General features: G+C 33.7%; 1 protein-coding gene across 7 annotated transcripts; it reads right to left on the bottom strand.

The window, feature by feature from the left end:
• Positions 1 to 374: 374 nt before the first annotated feature.
• LOC7457754 (protein MICRORCHIDIA 6) lies at positions 375 to 15050 on the bottom strand. Of its 7 annotated transcripts, none has more exons than XM_052447581.1 (22): positions 14882 to 15032; positions 14371 to 14466; positions 12716 to 13042; positions 12403 to 12477; positions 12282 to 12316; positions 11264 to 11342; positions 11049 to 11138; positions 10897 to 10972; positions 10363 to 10468; positions 9765 to 9896; positions 8860 to 8958; positions 8546 to 8647; positions 8211 to 8357; positions 7795 to 7887; positions 6515 to 6569; positions 6296 to 6407; positions 5211 to 5404; positions 4961 to 5073; positions 4027 to 4106; positions 3703 to 3745; positions 763 to 858; positions 375 to 629 (listed from the first exon to the last, which is right to left on the bottom strand). In XM_052447581.1, coding segments are annotated over exons 2-21 (2034 nt in total). In that variant the 5' UTR covers positions 14372 to 14466; positions 14882 to 15032; the 3' UTR covers positions 375 to 629; positions 763 to 783. The 7 variants fall into 7 exon arrangements, with proteins under 7 accessions (XP_052303541.1, XP_024442451.2, XP_024442455.2 ...); XM_024586683.2 differs by having other exon boundaries at positions 709 to 858; positions 14882 to 15030; XM_024586687.2 differs by having other exon boundaries at positions 709 to 858; positions 10390 to 10468; positions 14882 to 15030.
• Positions 15051 to 18179: the final 3129 nt, after the last annotated feature.

Here is an 18179-nt window from a genome sequence, read left to right as displayed (position 1 = left end):
AATAGACTAGATTCTATTTTGATAGGATTTTCATTTTCATTTTCAATATATTTTTTTGTGTGCTTTCATGGTACACTAATCCTTTCTTCCTCTTCTTAATTATGCAAGAATTTCCACAACTTCTCTCTATTTTTAAAATACTCCTCTCTCTCTCTCTCTCTCTCTCCTTGTTGATATTCAAGGACATGTATAACTCAAATAATAATAATACTACACGACACTCTTTTACATTTGTGTTTATATTTCTCATTTATGCTACACGCAATGCAGAAATGCAACTAATTAATATCAAATAAATTGAATAATACACGTGCAAAGCAAGTGAGAGGACCAGATACACTAAAAACAAGAACTCATGCAAGGGCAGAGAGGCATCAAGGAACAAGGATCTTTTGCTTTTCATCTACATGTGCACATATAAATTGGTTTAACTTTAAAAAGAACTGCACATCAGTAGTTTTAAAATTCCAATCCTACGAAATTGCAGATGCATATATCAGGTCTGAAAACACAGATTGCTGACCCACAGTCAGACGTAACTCGTCAAACTATTCTACAGGGGCATGTTGACTTGATAATTCACAACTGTCACGCTCCATTTTGGTTTCTTCTATAAAAGCTCATTTGACCTGCAAGCAAAACACTAACAGTTTGACAAGTTCACACACACAGCCATGAAAAATCCCCTCTCTAAGTTGAGAAAATGACCTTTGCAAGATAAAACCAAGGCTAGGTAGCAACAAAATCCACATATCCACCCACTTTTCTTTCTCGGCTCTTATCTTATGATGTTAATTCAGCCATAAGCTGTTCATACTCCGTTCGAACTTGTCCCAGTTCACTTCTTAGCCGTGTAACCTGCATCAATAAGAATGGCAACCCTCATCAGCTCGTAGAATAATTGAAACTCTCTTCATTTCCAAAGCAAGCTTTGTGTACAAGATTCAGTTTAGATTTGATTTATTACTAGTTGCATCTTTTTGGACACCAAATGGGAATCAAGTTGCATAAACTCTGTGATTACTGAGGCTGTTAGACTTGTAGTGAGAGTTTAGTGTGCCATTCAAAACAAATAAAATGCAGGCAAGAGTTCAGTGATTCTGGAAGTGGAAAAAAAACCACTACCTATTTTATTTATTTATTTATTTTTCATAAAATAAAAGGAGAAAAGTTTATTAAAACAAAATGGAAATGAATAGTACAAAATTGGAGAATAAGCCATTATGAAAAGAAAGAACAATCAAGGTTCAAATAACAAAGCACTCCCATCCCATTGTAAATTAGCTAGGACGCGCCTCCAAGGCCCCTGCAGTTTGACACCATGAAAAAAGCCAAGAAGACTACCCCATCCCACAACAACTGTTTTGGAATCAAGTGATTACCTGAAATCCTCCAAAAAATGCATCAAATAATTAAAGTACCAGCACATCTCCATAAAATCTTACAATCTTTATCCCTTCCAAAAACCATCTCAAGATCATCAAAGATCACTCCCAAATGAAAACCCTCTGCCACATATCCCAAGCTATACGGCAATGAAGATATAAGTTCCCCCGAGATTCTCCATTTTGGTGACAGGTAACATGTATTAGGAGATAAGCATTGTGTGGCCTTCTAACTTGCAAAAAAATCATTAGGGTTAATCTTGCTAAGGAATCCAAATGAAAGTTTCAACTTCAGAAGGTACTTAGCTTTCCAAATTGTTTGAACCAAAGGATCTTCGGATGTGTATGGGTCTCGTGGAAGATAACATAGAAAAATGTTCAAGTTCCAGTCCCATCTAATGTTCAGATTCTAAAATCCGATGTCTCTTGGGATGAAAAATCATAAATGATAAAAGTAACAAGATCAGGAGATCCTGAATTTCAGTGTCATTAGGTTTTTATAGAAAAAGTGGAAATCACAATTACCATTATCCCCCTCCATCTGATAAAATTGGGAGATGGAAGCACTGTAAATTGAAGGGTAATAAAGTCAAGGAAAAGCAATAGAAAAGAGAGTTCCCTCACCCTCACCCATAACCACCCCCCCCCCCAAAAAAAAAAAAAAAAAAAAAACCCTAACACAGCCAGCATTACCCACTTTGAATTTCATGGGCAGAATAAAATGTGGAAATACTAGATGTCCAAGGACTTCAATGTCTACAAGTTGTTCCAGCCTTGCCATTCTAACCGTTAGGGGAAGCACAAAGAATGCAATGAATAACCTTGTGCCAAAGAGAATGAACCTCTAAAGGAAAACGCCATAACCATTTATACACTTGAGCCATATTCTTATGAATCAAGTGGAGAGAACCCATGCCTCCTGCTTTCTTAGTTTTATAACAAACTTCCCAATTTACCAAATGATCCTTATTCCTTTCCTTTGCTCCTGACCAAAGGAAATTACACATGATTTTCTATACATGTTCAACTGCTACTACCAATAACTGAAACAAGGACAAATTATAAAGGAATGCTTTGATAAACAGGCTTGTATAAGAGCCATCCACCCTCCCAATGAGAAGAAACTCCCTTTTCCAATCATCCAACCTCTTAGAAACTGTTTCTACCTCTGAATCCCAAAAAGGATTTAGAACAAGAATGTCCACCAAAAGGAAATCCCAAATACTTCAAAGGCCATTGCATTATACAACAACCAGTCACTTGAGCAAATCTTAACACAGAGGCATGCTCCAAATTCAACCCTGCAGCTCCACTCTTTTGGCATCTGGATACTCAAACCTGAAATACTCCAAGAACTTGCACTAATAGCAAAACATTCTCAAAACTAAGCATTATCATCCTGGAAAAGAATGGTATCATCTAACAACTACAAATGTGACACAAAAATGTTCTCCGAACCCACTAACAATCCACTGACCATGCCTCTCTCCACTACTTTATTAATAATCCTACTAAGAGCATCTACCACAGTGGTAAAAAAAAATGGTGTGAGAGGGGCCTATGGCGAATCAATCCTTGAAACCAAGACTTTGGTTCCCCATTCACAATTGCTGAGAATACCGTAATGGAATAAACACCCTTTGATCCATCTCCCCCACCTTATACAGATATTTATTTTAGCATTGATCTAAAAAGGACAGATTTGTCATATCATAGGCCTAATAAAATGACCAATTTACCCTATAGCAGGCCTTTTAAAAACCATTTCTATATGATATCTCTTCCACACTGATTCTGCTCACCATAACTATCCTGCATGCGATTATAAATAAACTAACTGGCCTGAAATCTCAATTTCAAGGAAATATCTTTCCAGGAAATCAATGCAATAAGAGTAGAATAATGCTCCTTGACTCCTTGTTACTACCCAAATCCCTTGACATTCATGAAAAAACTCTCAGGTCATCCTTGATAATATCCCAACACTCTAGATAAAAGATTTAAAATTTGATATTTCCTCTATTTAATTCCATCCTATTGTATTATTCATAAGCATGTCAACGTAAGCATTTTTTTTTATAATCAGAATGATGGGATCAAAATGTAAATTCATGACCTAGTCTCCACTGACCAATATATATACAAGACAAGCATAGACTTGTATTAGGTGCAACTCCCAGGATATCTCCAATAAGATGCTATTGTAAGCATACAAACAAGATGGCCCAACTAAAGAAATAAAAGACATATTTGTAATGGAAAAAAAAAAGCAGAAGTAAATAATAGAATGTGCAGGTAACAGTGCAATACTAAGTACCTTCAAATCAAGGTCTTCCGTCCTCTTCTTGTAGTCCAAGCATCTGAAATGTAAAACACAAGTCAATATTTCAAAGACCATGCTTAAAACATTCCTCCAATGTGGGGAAAATGTTTATAGTCATTAGTAAATTCTCCTGTTATTGCATTATGATGTTATACTAGTGTTCACCTGGTGCTAGTCTAATATTAACTTCATGACACTAAGTTATCCCAGGCATGAAATATCAATACACTCAATCCAATCAATCACAAAAGCAACTCGAGCAAATTCATAATGAAAGCTGCAATTGACCCTGTAAGACCAATTTTCATGCATACTTACTTTGCACGGAAATTCTTGTTTACTTGAATCAAGTTTACAACATCCTGATCTTCCAGCTTATTTTTAATATCACTGACAACCTACAAAAGTTCACAAACCAAATTAGTGGTAGATTTCTTTGAAGAAAATGAGATAGTGCAAACAAATGAATATATCAGAACAAGCAAATGAATTGCAACAATAACATAATGAAGCAGCCTATGTAATGAAAGCAATCCCAAACTAAACAGTGATGGATCCACAATTAAAGGCCAGTTGGAGAGGGGGGCAATTTAGGATAATAGATATCAACATTTATATTTGCTAAAGAATTTCTTTTCAGGGAGTAAAATGAATAAATTATCTTCTTATGGATCAAATTGAAATGTTTTCAATAACAAACCACGTTTGTCTTTCTTTAATGGGGAAGGCAGGAAACATTCCATCCTTTCAGGGTTAAATACAATGAGAAAATGTCTTTTGGGTGAAAAATATGAGATACCTTTTATTTGGCAGGGATCAATTTTTTTTTTAAAAAAATGATTAATGAAAAGGGATTGAATTTATTATATTGCCAAAGGGCTGGATCCATCATCAACACTAAAGAAGTTACCTTCTGTGCTTGTGCGTGTGCATCCATGCAAGTGTGTTTGACTATATTAAATTTGTGCTTTGCAGCCTTCTGTCTCAGAAGCTACAATACTAAAACTTTCTGCTTGGGTATCATATCATTGTTCTCCTACCTTCACTATGGACACTGAAATCAAAATCTAAAGCACAAAGCAAAGAAGAGACAAAATGGGCCTGGCAACATTATTACATGATACAGGGGCAAAGAACAAATAGAATTTGCTAGAGATGATTTAAGGTCGAAGCTTTAAGAAAAAATGGGAAATGTGCATGCACACAACAGTTCGGCTTTAATAAGATATTCAGATCCATGTTCCCTGCAGACCTCTGTTTCAAAACCGTGCCCCGACAAAAATGCATTGGCCCCAGTCCCTGCCTGCCGTTTTATGCTTTCAAGTTTGTCTAAATCACTATGTTCCTTCCTCTTTGAAGATAATCCTGTCACCAACAAGAGGCATTATTTCCAACAAAAGCATAGTAAAGATAACAATCAAGTTTTATTCAAGCACAATGAGAAATGATAATTATCTAGTTTCTATTCAAGGACACAAGTTCTTCAGATTGAAACAGCATACCCGCAGCAGATGCTGCGTTTGCACTAACAAGAAAGGGGTAGTTTTGATTCAATGCAAGATTTGTTTTAGCACCATTTGGCATACCATGTTTCAATGTGTCACTAGTTGAGATGCCAAGAGGTGAATCTGGTGGAGGCTCGGTTGGTCGAAGCTTTTTTATGACCTGGTAACCAATTAGACCGCAATGATAATCCCTGTTGAAATTAAATAATTTGCATCACATAGTTATCATATATATGGACAAATGCATAAAACTTATATTAGTAGCTGCCATATATTCAGGTAAGCAGATTTAACAACAAAGGCAGTTTGAGATTGTGCATTAATCATTTTATTGAGTGAGCAGACCTAAAAAAACCTTGGGCAAACCTCAAATATACCCTCCACCAATTGCTCAGGTTCCAGCACCCCCCAAATTGTGCCAGTTTGTTTCCTCTGTAAGAACACTATTAAACTACCGAGTTGAGTTATTTAAACCATGCATCACTTTTTTCCAGCACAACCCACCAGATACACAAACTCAATTCCTTTTAGAATAAAAAAGCACTGCCCTAAAGTTTTCCTTTTATAATCCATTTGACCTTCGAAATCCAACTTCACAACAAGATTTTCTCCAAATTGTTTCACCATTTGAACCTTTATAATTAAGTCTCTCCATGGAAGCAAACTTTTAAAGACAATTTTGTTTAACAGAGAAGTTGGATTATAAAGGGTAAACTTTAGGGCAATGATTTTTGGGGCTAAATGGAATTGGAATTGTGTATTTGGCAAGTTATGTTGGAGGGAAGCACAACATGTACTTGGCAGATGCAGTTTGACATGGTAACTGAACAGGTTCCAATAAAGGGAACAAATTGTAACAATTGGGATAGGTGGAAGGTAATTTGGTTGAATTTGTATGGGGATGAAATTGAAACATGATCACTTGATGGAAGGTATACTTGATGTTTGCTCAAAAACCTTATAGTTCTAGAGGTCTACGAAATAAATTACAGGGAACAAGTCAAGAGCCCCAAAAGAGAGCAAGAATGAAAATAGCAAAGTTAAGAAAATAGAATTATTTGTGTGGAAATTGAAAAGTTTACCAGTACTCCCATGTCATCTCCTTCAACCGAACTTCAAGCTTCTGAAACAAGGAAGTTCTCTCAAAATCTTGTTTGTCATGAGTGGGCTCAACAAAATTTGCTTCCAGAACACCTAAGGAAACATTACTAGAATACAGTCAAGCATTTATTATAATTCTGACCAAAATTTACATCAATGCCATAGCAGGTAAAAACAAAAAAGTTTCAGCAGCTTCTCACCAACTACTCCTCTACTTCTACTGTTATTTCCATAGTTCACAATGGGCCAAAATGGCTGCGATGAAGAGAAAGAAAACAGATTTTAGAAGTTTGCATTTGGATTCAACAATAAAAAGGGCATCATTTTGTTTTGTTTTTTTTTTTTTTTGGTGGTGAGGGGAGGGGGTGGGGTACAGATAGAATGGCTGCTGCAAACTTTTTATTTTACTAAGATACCAAATTAAAGAAATTGTCTATTGCTTCATTCAAAATTTTCATGTAAAGGCAAACAATCTAATTGTTCTTGTATGTAATACTAAGTATGACCAGTGGTATGGCTTTGCCTGTTATCCTTGCCATTTCTCTTGGGACGAGTCATACATCAATTCCATGGAATGATCTTCTTTTTTGGAACTGGGTTCCATGGAGCATCCACTTCTCATCATCTTCTGGTGTTCCGGTGTTGCAACATTCTGCTTTTGTAAAACTAGTTACTCTACTAAAATGCATGACATAATTCAACTGATTTCATCACCTCAAATTATTCAAACCCCAGAACAATGATGTTTCTACCATATAAATTTGCACGTGCAATACCTACTGGTGGCAGGTTTGTCAATAGAAAGCTAAAATCAAGCAGTATACAGGTTAATAGAAAGGCTGAATTCAAGCAGGCTGTAAATACTAGATAGGAAATTTCTCTTACCATAGATAGCTCCCTAGATCTAGCTTAACATATATAGCTCCCTAGAATTACTCTTTGTAATTACTGTGTACAAGACAATTTTCCCTATATAAATGAAAGGCTAATCTCAATGAGAGGCAGGCAATTCAAACCAATCTGTTAAGGTTTTGCTCCCTAACAGCTCAAATCATAAATAGTACACGTGCACATGAGCATATATACTTGCACATCCTTCTCTTCCTATGTCAGGCGGAAGCACATCGTACACACCTTGTACTCCATAAAAAGGCAAATTTCACTGTTAGACATAAAAATGCCATATCTAGCAGATCTATCAACAGTGACTAACAGCATATAATGTATATACACTCCAACTACACTCCCAAATCTGACATCAACCAAATCTAACACGGTTAGCAATTACAGCATTCATAAAAACTGCACACAGAGGACTGGAGGACTGGATCAAAAAAGAATCAGTAGGTCAATGGTCCTTTCAATTATCTAATAATGCAGAGGTAAGACTAATTCAAAAAAGAATCAGTAGGTCAAGGGTCCTTTCAATTATCTAATAATGCAGAGGTAAGACTAATTAAATTAATTTGTGGATACTCACTAGTATAAGACGGTTCTTGTGGTAGATGTTAAAACCATGAACGGTAACTTGTGGAGCTTCTTTTAAAAACCCAATAGTAGTTAACAGTTCACCCTGAATTATTAAACAAGAAGAGGATAAGTGTAATTACATAAAGAATCATGTCTATTTCACAACATAAGCATCACTTGGACATGCTAGAGCTCAAAGATGGCAGTTGCAATGTTTAATAATACCATCAATAAACCGAGTTCGCTTTATACATCCTATCAGTTGAACATGCAGTTTTTAAACCTCATAATAACAAAAAAGGTGAATAGGAGTTCTTGCTACAGAGAATAACATTAATGTATTCAGGTAATTAAAATCAGGTGCCACTTGCAAAATAAGACACCAAGCAACTCAATATATTTTGGAGAGTGTGCACGAAGCAATACCTTTATACATCCACTGCTTTGGGGTCTATATACGATAAATTCTTGAAATTTGAGATCAAGGGCAAGATTGTGATGCTTGACAAATCCCCCCCGCAATACTATTGTGAAATTTTCAGGTATTCGCAGGTATAAAATGGATAAATAAGCCTGTGGCGCATAAGATACCAGCATCAGCAAGATTTAAATTCTTATAATTCTTAGATGAGCCAGTATGAGTGAGCTATTATGTCTCTATGATTAACTTAGACAAGGAGACTTGTCATGAAAAAATTGCACAGGCTAGAATATGAAAATAATATGAACTTACATGAAGAGAGGAAAAAAAAAACACTTACCCTCAAAGAATATCGTAGTCGGTTGGAAATGTGTTCTTCATTTACTGTCCTCCAAGCAGGGCGTGTCTGCACTTCTTTTATATCCCCATTAATACGAATATCCTGCAACCCCATTCCACAAGAAAGCACCTAATTGAGAATGATAGTGGCATATAACAAAGATTTTTATTTCCTCTTGAAGAGGGGAATGAGAAAGATTTTGAAATCAAACAGAGACAGCCTTTGCTAAATGTCTGTCCCAAGGACAGATTGTCAACATGTAACAAAGAATTAAAAGAAAAGGCAAGCATGAAGAGACAGACAGAAGTTTCAACCTCAGGATCTGTATCGAAGTCTAGCTCCACATTCCCATCATCATTGAACCACAAATTATAAACAATCACTTTAGTACCATGCAATCCAATGTCTTCAAACTGCAACCAAATTAGATGCATAGGGAAATGAGCTTGGATGAGAGGACTAATTAGGTGATCAACAGAGCATTTACCAATGTTATTCTTTTCAAGAATTATACTCTAGCCAGGAAATTTTCCATTTAGTCCTCACTCATTAAAAATACAAAGTCCCACCAAACTTTTTGATAAGATTAAGTGGTATTGCTTGTACATAGGATTTGTTTCCTCATTCTTCTGTTTCATCTTAATCCTTCCTTCTCAATATCTATTTTACTACTAGTTCTACTATGCAATCTCACTCCAATAGCTAAGTGAAAAGTTTTTAGATTCCAATTTTACAACATTGACAGCTGAAAATGAGTGTCTAATCCACTCACATCAATCCATAATCCTACAATTCGCCATCAACCACAGTAAACTTATACCTATAATCTTATCTGAACATCATGTTCTTTCCAAAATTTTAGTGTAATATCTCTTGAAAATGGAATACATCATTTCACATAACAGTTTAACATGTATGATCATTTAAAGCATATAACATCTTTTAAGAAATCCAACTCTAATGAAAGGCAACCATAATCTCAGGGGGGGAGTAGCAGTTGTATTTTTTGTGCATATATGTCTGCACGTGTTAAATTGCTCGAAAACTTGTACGGGAGTAAAAGAGGCCAATGGGAATTAATTATTAAATGAGAAGAGCACTACTCTTAATTAACTAGATTAACTTGTTGAAACCTATCCATGTTCGATAAATATCTGAATGAGGAGCAACATACAATGCAAAAAATGATAGCACTATGAACATATCAAAAGGTGCTTACTTGTTTCAGTAGCTCTGCTTCTGTTGAATATGGAGACCATTGCAGCAGCAAGGAAAGGTTGGACATAAAGTATTCTTTCCCATATCGATCTAGAATTTCCAAATTACCAGCTGTGTTAAGCTCATAATCCACCTGCATAAGGACAAGCTCTTGAAATGGGCTCCAGAATAAAAAAAAATGGAAAAGGTGAGTAAATCCCGATGCAGCTGTTTACCCATCCACGAGACCAAAAAGCCGACAACTAATTCAGCTATTCATTAACAAGATTTAAAACATACAGTTTGCTAGTATCCGTCACCGTCACAAGCCCGGGATCCTAACATGTGCAAACCTATAACATCATCTCTTTAAACCCTCTTTAGTTTTTCCTGTGGTCTTCTCATCACTTCACATGGTAATGTTGCATAATCAAATAAAGCAACAATTGAAAAGAAAAGGGCCAAACCTCAGCTTCAAGCTGTTTTTGGATGCATGAGGTACCACTATATGCACACGCTAGATACGATGTAGGAATGATGTGTATGAATTTATAATTGTTAACTTTTGCAGAACACTGCCAAAATTAAATAGGCTAGATTCAGAAAGAACTTTGACTAACATATTTGAGTAGGGAAGTCAAACCCACCATTGGCACTACTATTCTGTCATGTCCTGTTTGTGTCAAAAATGTGAAAGAGAGGAGACCAATGCTTTGAGTCAATACCCTGCTCATTATATAAATTGATAAGGAAACAAGCTAGAATTTAAAACTACAATACATATCACATTAGAAACAAAACTAAAAAAAACCTCAATCTTTATCTTTTTTCCCCTTGAACTGAAGTTTGTTCATTTATGGAATCCAAGCATGCCTATTTTGGCTGGCATGTAATGACCATTTCAACAGTTCAGCGAACCAACCATCAAAACAAGGGAAAAAACAATTGAAATGGAGGGAGAATAGAGGGCATGGGTTAGAGATTTATAGAATTAATAAACAAACTTGAGAGTAATGGAGCTGGTATGTTTGCCATAAGACCATATATATCGTATGGCCACCCATGACAATCACTTCACTTGCTTTGCATGACAATTGTAAACATTTAATATCAAATGAGCAAGTCGGTAGAAAACTACAGAATCACACTTATACCTATCATCTGCATGGCGGCTGAAGACAATAGCATCTGCCCCAAGTCTCATAGTGCTGGTCTTGAAGCCATTACCATCTGAAAGACCATTAAAGCAACAACTGTGAGATAAAATTATTGTAGAATTTTCTTTGTGGATACACAAGTTGCATACATTGTCCAATTGCTGATTTGGATTTTTTATCTGAAAACCCAAAGCTCATGCATCGCCGGATTGCTTCGGGATCCATTCCACCACCATCATCTAGTCAGAGTACAAGTTTTACAAAACCATTGTCAGGCAGTATTCATTCCTTTTAAGATGTGTTACATCAACAGACTACAAAACAACATTAAGAACAATTCTTTATGATTGATAAGTTCAAGCACCTTGAATTAACAGTGCAGGACTTCCATCTCTTGGATTTGAGATTTTATCTACAATGACAAAAGAGGCCCCATTTTCGATCTAAAAAGTAAAAAAGGGAAAGGGAATGAAAAGTAAAATTTGAAGCTTGAAGATGTAGCAAAATGATAGCCAGAAATAAATGGTGCAAAACATCCCAAAACATTGAAAGACCAGCAACATTAGTATATATTAGAGAGAAATAGACATAAGAAAGGCTGTTAATGTGATAGAAGCTAGACTTCATAAAGAAGAAAGAAAAAAAAACATATATTGAGACTCAAATTGTCAAATCAAAATGCTAGATGCCTTAAGAAAGCCCATTCATTGATTTAGATAGGAGACTAAGTAACAGGGTAAAGCCATGACATCACACCAATTCATATAGTTAAAAATAAATATTTGGATGTACATGTATAAAATAATGATTAAATTCTCACACATTGAATAATAAATATGAGGTCCTTTTAAATTAGAAGTTTAAGTAAACCATGTAGAAGAAATAAAAAAACTTACATGTGATGTATTAAGTTCCATAAATATTGGTTTCATATCCACTAGACATTGAGCAGTTGTTCAGATTTCTTGTTGCTAGTTTCATTGTCATGGTGAATGTGTTTTTGTGGGGATAGGGGATCTAATCTCTGGTTGCATTTGAAATAATTATTAGGAAAAAAAAAGTGTTGCGTACTATATTATCAAAACAAGAAAGTTTTATGACCTCCAGTTTTAGGAGATCACCTGGACTGGTGTCCCACCAGTCCCCTGATATGCAGATTATCTCATTGATCTTGGCCAGTTTTGTAAATTGTTTTGTCCATCAGGAATAAAGAAGTAGTTGTCAGTTTGGCATGTCAAAAATATATAGGCAAACAGGCCCACTTTGATCTCAAAAATTCTATACACTCAAGCTTTGCAACACTACAATGCCTGATAATCAGGCTCCTACATGCCAGATAAAAGGAAAATTGATTACTTAAAAAAAATTCCGTTATAAATCACCTCATCAACTGCATTGTCAACCAGTTCTGCTATGGCTGCAAACAAGAAAAGAACTGTACTCAATTAAATTTATCATCAACAAAATGCAAATGGAATAGAACTCTGTATAAGCTGGACATACCACCAAAAACCCACTTATGTGAAGTGGCATTTGAATGAAGAAACATCGGGTGGACATGGAGATAATTTTTTCCATCTGAAATCCCAAAAAGAAAAGGACTAAAAAAATCAGAGCATGGCTGATCAAGTATGAACAGAGCATGGACAATAGATACTTCGACAAATCATACAAGGTTTTATCATCCAACTTATAAGGAAAAACAAGGAGGAAGGTAGCACCAGAAAATCTATAATAGAATGCATAATAAGTAGAGTTGCTTTTCAGCGAGCAGGGAAGATCATGAAATTATAATTAAGAATTGATAGCTGCATACTTTGAAGTGTGAGCTTGGAACTGGGCCCATCATCATAGTCCCCAGCTTTCCAAAATTGACGACAAGGTGGTGCTGGAAATTTTATAAATTCAGAATAAGTGCCACTTTCATCTACTGGAGATCTTCCCTGCTCTAATACATTTGAATTACTTTGACCGCTACTTAAGGCATTTGAGCTTTTATTTTCTTTAGATTCTTGTCTTCTGGAATGGTTCACAGACTTCTGATGCTGAGCTAGTTGGCCTCTAAGGCAGTTGTTCCCTTGCACTCGATCCCCAACATCTTTATCCAATTCAGTAGCTTTCATAACCATGTTTTCAAAGCCCACTGTCACGAAAAAAATCAATGCTAGTAAAATCCATCTCAAACAAATAATAGATAGGATGGATTATGCAAGAGGAGTAAGCATTCTGAACAGATAAAGGTAGAAACATTGGCATACCAAAACAAAAAACATATTGCATCAGCAAGATACAAAAATTTTAATACAGAATGGGGAGTATAAAATTCAAGAGTAACTGTACCGATGACCTCTCTTTTTTTCTTTATTTTTTTAGTCTTTTAAAATAAGTTCCCTATAGCTCAAGCCACTACATCATTTCACTTGTTTTGGGAAAAGATACCATAGGAATAATAATCAAACATCTTCTACAGTAATGAAAATAAATTTCAAGGCAAGGCTTAGGGGTTTAAAACAAGTTGCATTTGGAGTGAGAAAAACCAAAAACCAGGTTTTGGGGCATTTGCGGGTGCTGAGGAGTATCTGTCATGTGCGAGTTCTAGTGTAGCACGTTTTATATCTTCTTGCCATTTGGTACAAAATGTTCAATACTGAAAGAAAGAAGAAAGCTACAGGCACAAATCCAAATTCCATCCTAGAATCCAGATAAAAGGGACATCCAAACCCTTGCAGTTCCTCTGAAACCTTTCTGGCATATTAACATAAGCAGACATCAAGCAAATACAAAAAATTCTCAGCAGGGTGAAGACTAAATTTTACAAAACTGCAACTCAGCTAGTGAGAATTGAGAGATGAGAAGCTACAGCCTACAAGTTCAAAATATAAGCATAGGAAAGATTAGAATGTTCAGATGGTAGTAGGAAACCATCTGAACATTCTCAAGGACTAGGGCTGTTTGAGATGATTTGGTCATATCCGACACACAGACTTGAGGGTGCAAACATCATCCAGTTCACGTACAAGAATATGAGAATAGAGATAGGCCAAATATGGTGTGGATTTAAGTGGGGGGAAAAATGATCCAGCAACTAAAATTTGGCAATAGTTTAGTAAGAAAAAAAGATAAAAACTAACATGGTATCCCTATTGGTTTACTAAAACGAGCTTTGGTATATATTACTAGATAAGTTAGCAGCACCACTAGCTAGCGAACACCATTGTCATCACCATTTTCACTGGCCGGCAGCCACCATCATTCGCAGCACCAGCTGGCCACCTCCACTCTACCCAACAACAACCACTACCACCAAATCTATAAATACATCAAGCAGTGCAAGTATTAAATTGGTCAGACTCAACTCGTCTAATTTTAGCAAAATCAAAGTTAGGCTTGTGTTTATGGCAAGCAAAGATGTGAAAGTCAATCTTTGCTAATTTAAATTTTGTCAAGGTTCAAGTTAGAATGGGGCTTTACTTGAACCGAGTTAGACATAGCTTGTTTAGATGGATCAACTAGCAAAAAGAGAACCTTGCTTAAACTTGGCCTGTTCATCAAATGTTACGCAGATCACTGAAATGAAAAAAATAAACATGTAAATTACAAAAGAAATATGATTTGCGCCATTTGCACATAATGGGAGATCAACACCAATTTTATAGCTTCCATTTACTTGGAAAAATCCGTTTTCTATTTTTAATTTGAAAAAAAAAGGAGTTGCAATCCCCATTATAATTCACTAACCACTCTTAAAATCATAGCTAATATTTTAAAGCAGCAGGTTCAAGAATTCCAAGACAAGCAGCATATCAAAGCAAGGCAACAAGTAAATTGGCTTCAAGTCAAGCTTTCCAGTGAGGGCAAACAGAACAGCTCAAATGCCCCATGAAACAATAACCTCAAACAAACACACAAACACAAAGGTATCAAAGAAAAATCAGGAAAATAAAATAGAAATGACAAGTGTAATAGAATGTAAGCTCTTTACCTTTTCGGCAGTCGCGACTTAAAAGAGAGAGAAAATCAATTTTCTTCTTCCTTTCCCCGCCACTTCTCACTTCCTCCACTTAGGTTAGGTTTTTTAGGTCTAGCAGCATGCTCAGATTTTGAGAGGCTTTCTGGGCCAACAAATATAAACACTCCATTGTTTATAATTTTTCCTACGCATATGAGCCCATCCATGTAAATAAATTTTCCCCCAACATAAATATTTTCAATATAAAACCATAAATCAAGTATCACAATGCAAACAAGAATTTAAAATAATATAAGTAAAAACAAAACTATACAAGAATTAAAACATTAAATAGAAATATTGTACAATTTAATGGGTTGTTTCATTGATGAAGCCCGTTTGAAAGTGTGGTTGCGGTTATTTTTTAAAGTGTTTTTCACTTGAAAATATATCAAAATAATATTTTTTTATTTTTTAGAAATTATTTTTGTTATCAACGCATCAATATGATCTGGAAACACTAAACAAATATTAATTTAAAGCAAATAAAAAAATTTCAATTTTTTTAAAAGCGCTTTAAATTAAACAAATATTAATTTAAAGTTGTTTAAAAAATATAAGAAAGAAAAAAAAACAATAGTTAATACAATATCTTTGAAGCGCGTTTAGAAGTGTGGTTGTGGTTGTATTTAATACAATATCTTTAAATTTTTTATTTTTTAGAAATTATTTTTGATATCAGCGCATCGATATGATCTGGAAACACTAAACAAATATTAATTTAAAGCAAATAAAAAAATTTCAAATTTTTTTAAAAACGATTTAAATTAAACAAATATTAATTTAAAGTTGTTTAAAAAATATAAGAAAGAAAAAAAACAATAGTTAATACAATAGCTTTAAGCGTGTTTGGAAGTGTAGTTATGGTTACTTTTTAAAATGTTTTTCACTCAAAAAAGTATATCAATAATATTTTTTTATTTTTTAAAAATTATTTTTGAGATGAGCACGTCAAAATAATTTGAAAATATCAAAAACATATTAATTAAAAATATAAAAAAAATTAATTTTTTTAAAAACACTTTTAAAATACAGTGCCAATTTGTAATTTAACTTTCAAAATAGCTTATATCTAATTGTACTACCGATATTACCCTTTTCATATGCTTAAAAAATTACCAATAAATCTATTTTTTCTTAGTTTCTTAAAAAAAACCTTTCATAATATTTTTTTTAATGTCCAATTTCTCTCACTTGTAAAATAATTTATAATTTATAATTCTAATTTATTTTTATATTACCATTATTGTAAATTTTAATTATATTTGAATCAAATTATGATAGTAAAAGCAGAAAATATAATTCTTCATGCTGCGAAGCTTGTTTTAAATAAAAAATTTAATGACCAATAGCATAATAAGCTTGTTCATATAAAAAATTTATAGGAATTATAGCAATTAACAAGAATACAATTACATGATAATAAATCTAAATTTAAAAAAAAATCTAAAAAATGTTTTAGGAAAAAATCCAAAAAGTATAAATTAAAAAGGCTACATAATAAACTTGTTGTAAAATATATTCAAGAAAAAAAGATAGGTATTTTATAGGAAAATATAAAAAGAATAAACTTATTTGAAAGAAAATTTTGAAAACTGAACTTATTGGTCTAGCAAAATATCATAGAATTTATGGGTCATTTATCTTGAAAAAATGAACTTATTTATACTTTTCTTCTTTTAAATTATAAAGACTATATAATTTAATTAACATCTTTATAATTATTAATATTAATATTAATATCCATTGATTTCTCTTGTTCTAGCATGCTGTTTGGGAGGTGAAAAACAACTAATTTAAATATGTTTTCTAGTTTTTCATCACAAAAAAAATATTCAGAAGCTATTGAAATTGATATTTTTATTTTATTTTCTATTAAAAAATATAAATTAAAAATATAGTAGAAGGAGATTTTATAATGAAATACACTTTTTTATTACTAAACACAACCATAATGTCGAGAAGATAAAACCCCGCTCTAATTATGCGTGTGGTTATGGTTGTTTTTTTAAAAAAATTTAAATATAGAAATGTATCAAAATGATGTTTTTTTATTTTTTAAAAATTATTTTTTATATTAATGCATCTAAATGATCTAAAAATATTAAAAAATATTAATTTAAATAAAATAAAAATTAAATTTTTTAAAAAATATTTTAAAAATATAAAAATAAACAGTACAGAGTATGATCACCCCAATAAATCTTTGCACATCTTTGCAGAAGAAAGGAGGAGTTTGAAACTAAAATATTATCGACTGGAACGTCTGCACCAAAACACCAACATCAATTGTTCCTTTCCCCCTGGCCCCTGCATAATTCAAATCACTCATGAGCCTTCGCTGGAATCCAAACAATTATTGTTATTGTTATTATTATTATTATTTAAAAAATAATAATAACCCAGGAAAAGAAATGTTATTCATTAGAAAAATGTTCCTTTTGTCCCTATGATTTTTTTAATGTTTTGATTCTTCGATTTCGATTTCTTTTTCTTTTTCTTTTTATGTGGTCCTTAATATTGCTTGCAATTGGTCTTGGCGAGTTGTTTATCATGTGTATAGAGATCTCAAGGTATTGATAAAATATTTCATTATTTGATTAATGCTCGGTTTAGCAAAACAAAATTTAATTTTAATGATTTAAAATAAATAGAGTTCAAGGACTTAATTTGAAACTTAAAAAAATTTTAGTCCATTTTTTTTTCAAACATCAGGGGTTGATTTGCACGATTATAGAAGAATTTCATGTTTTTTTTTATTTCAGTCCCTCAACTTTTTATTTAGTAAGGGAAATTCTCAATGCTTGATTTTGCCAAATATAACAAAATTTGACTAATTTAGAATAATCAAGTGCTAAGAGACCAAAATTAAAACTAAACAATATGAAAAATAAGGTAAATTGGCAAGGCAAAATGGCTGGTATGTGCAACATATGTCCTGGGGTGGGAGAAGCCTATTGTATTCTGGTGGCTTGTGCGGCTTTCCTCATGGCCAAATGCTAGCTTCCGAGGTGGTGTTGGAAAGCGGCAAGCTGAGCTCCTCCTGTTGGTCTAGTGCATGTTGACGGAGGAGCGACGATGAGCCTCTATCGATTTTTTTTCTTCTTTCCCCTTTTTTCTCTCTCATCTCCTCGGGATTAATGTCAACTTTGAAAGGTGCCTTGTTATTTTATTTTTGTATCAAATTTGGTTCTCATTATTTTAATAGCTGTTTGTTTTGTTTTGAATCTTTTTTTGAATCAATTTTATTTTTCAATTTCATTCTTTAATA

This window comes from Populus trichocarpa, chromosome 15 (genome assembly GCF_000002775.5).
Source record: "Populus trichocarpa isolate Nisqually-1 chromosome 15, P.trichocarpa_v4.1, whole genome shotgun sequence".
In the NCBI taxonomy this organism is placed as follows: Eukaryota; Viridiplantae; Streptophyta; class Magnoliopsida; order Malpighiales; family Salicaceae; genus Populus; species Populus trichocarpa.
Note: the sequence above shows the minus strand (reverse complement) of the source record. Positions and strands in the feature narration are given on the sequence as shown.

Bases quoted from the DNA above. Each gene is read 5' to 3' on its own strand.
- LOC7457754 (XM_052447581.1), bottom strand. The intron at 11,343-12,281 runs GTGATTTATAAC...TTTACTTTTTAG, and splicing joins TTGACAATGCAGTTGATGAG to ATCGAAAATGGGGCCTCTTT. The intron at 6,408-6,514 runs GTGAGAAGCTGC...ATGTTTCCTTAG, and splicing joins TAGAAGTAGAGGAGTAGTTG to GTGTTCTGGAAGCAAATTTT.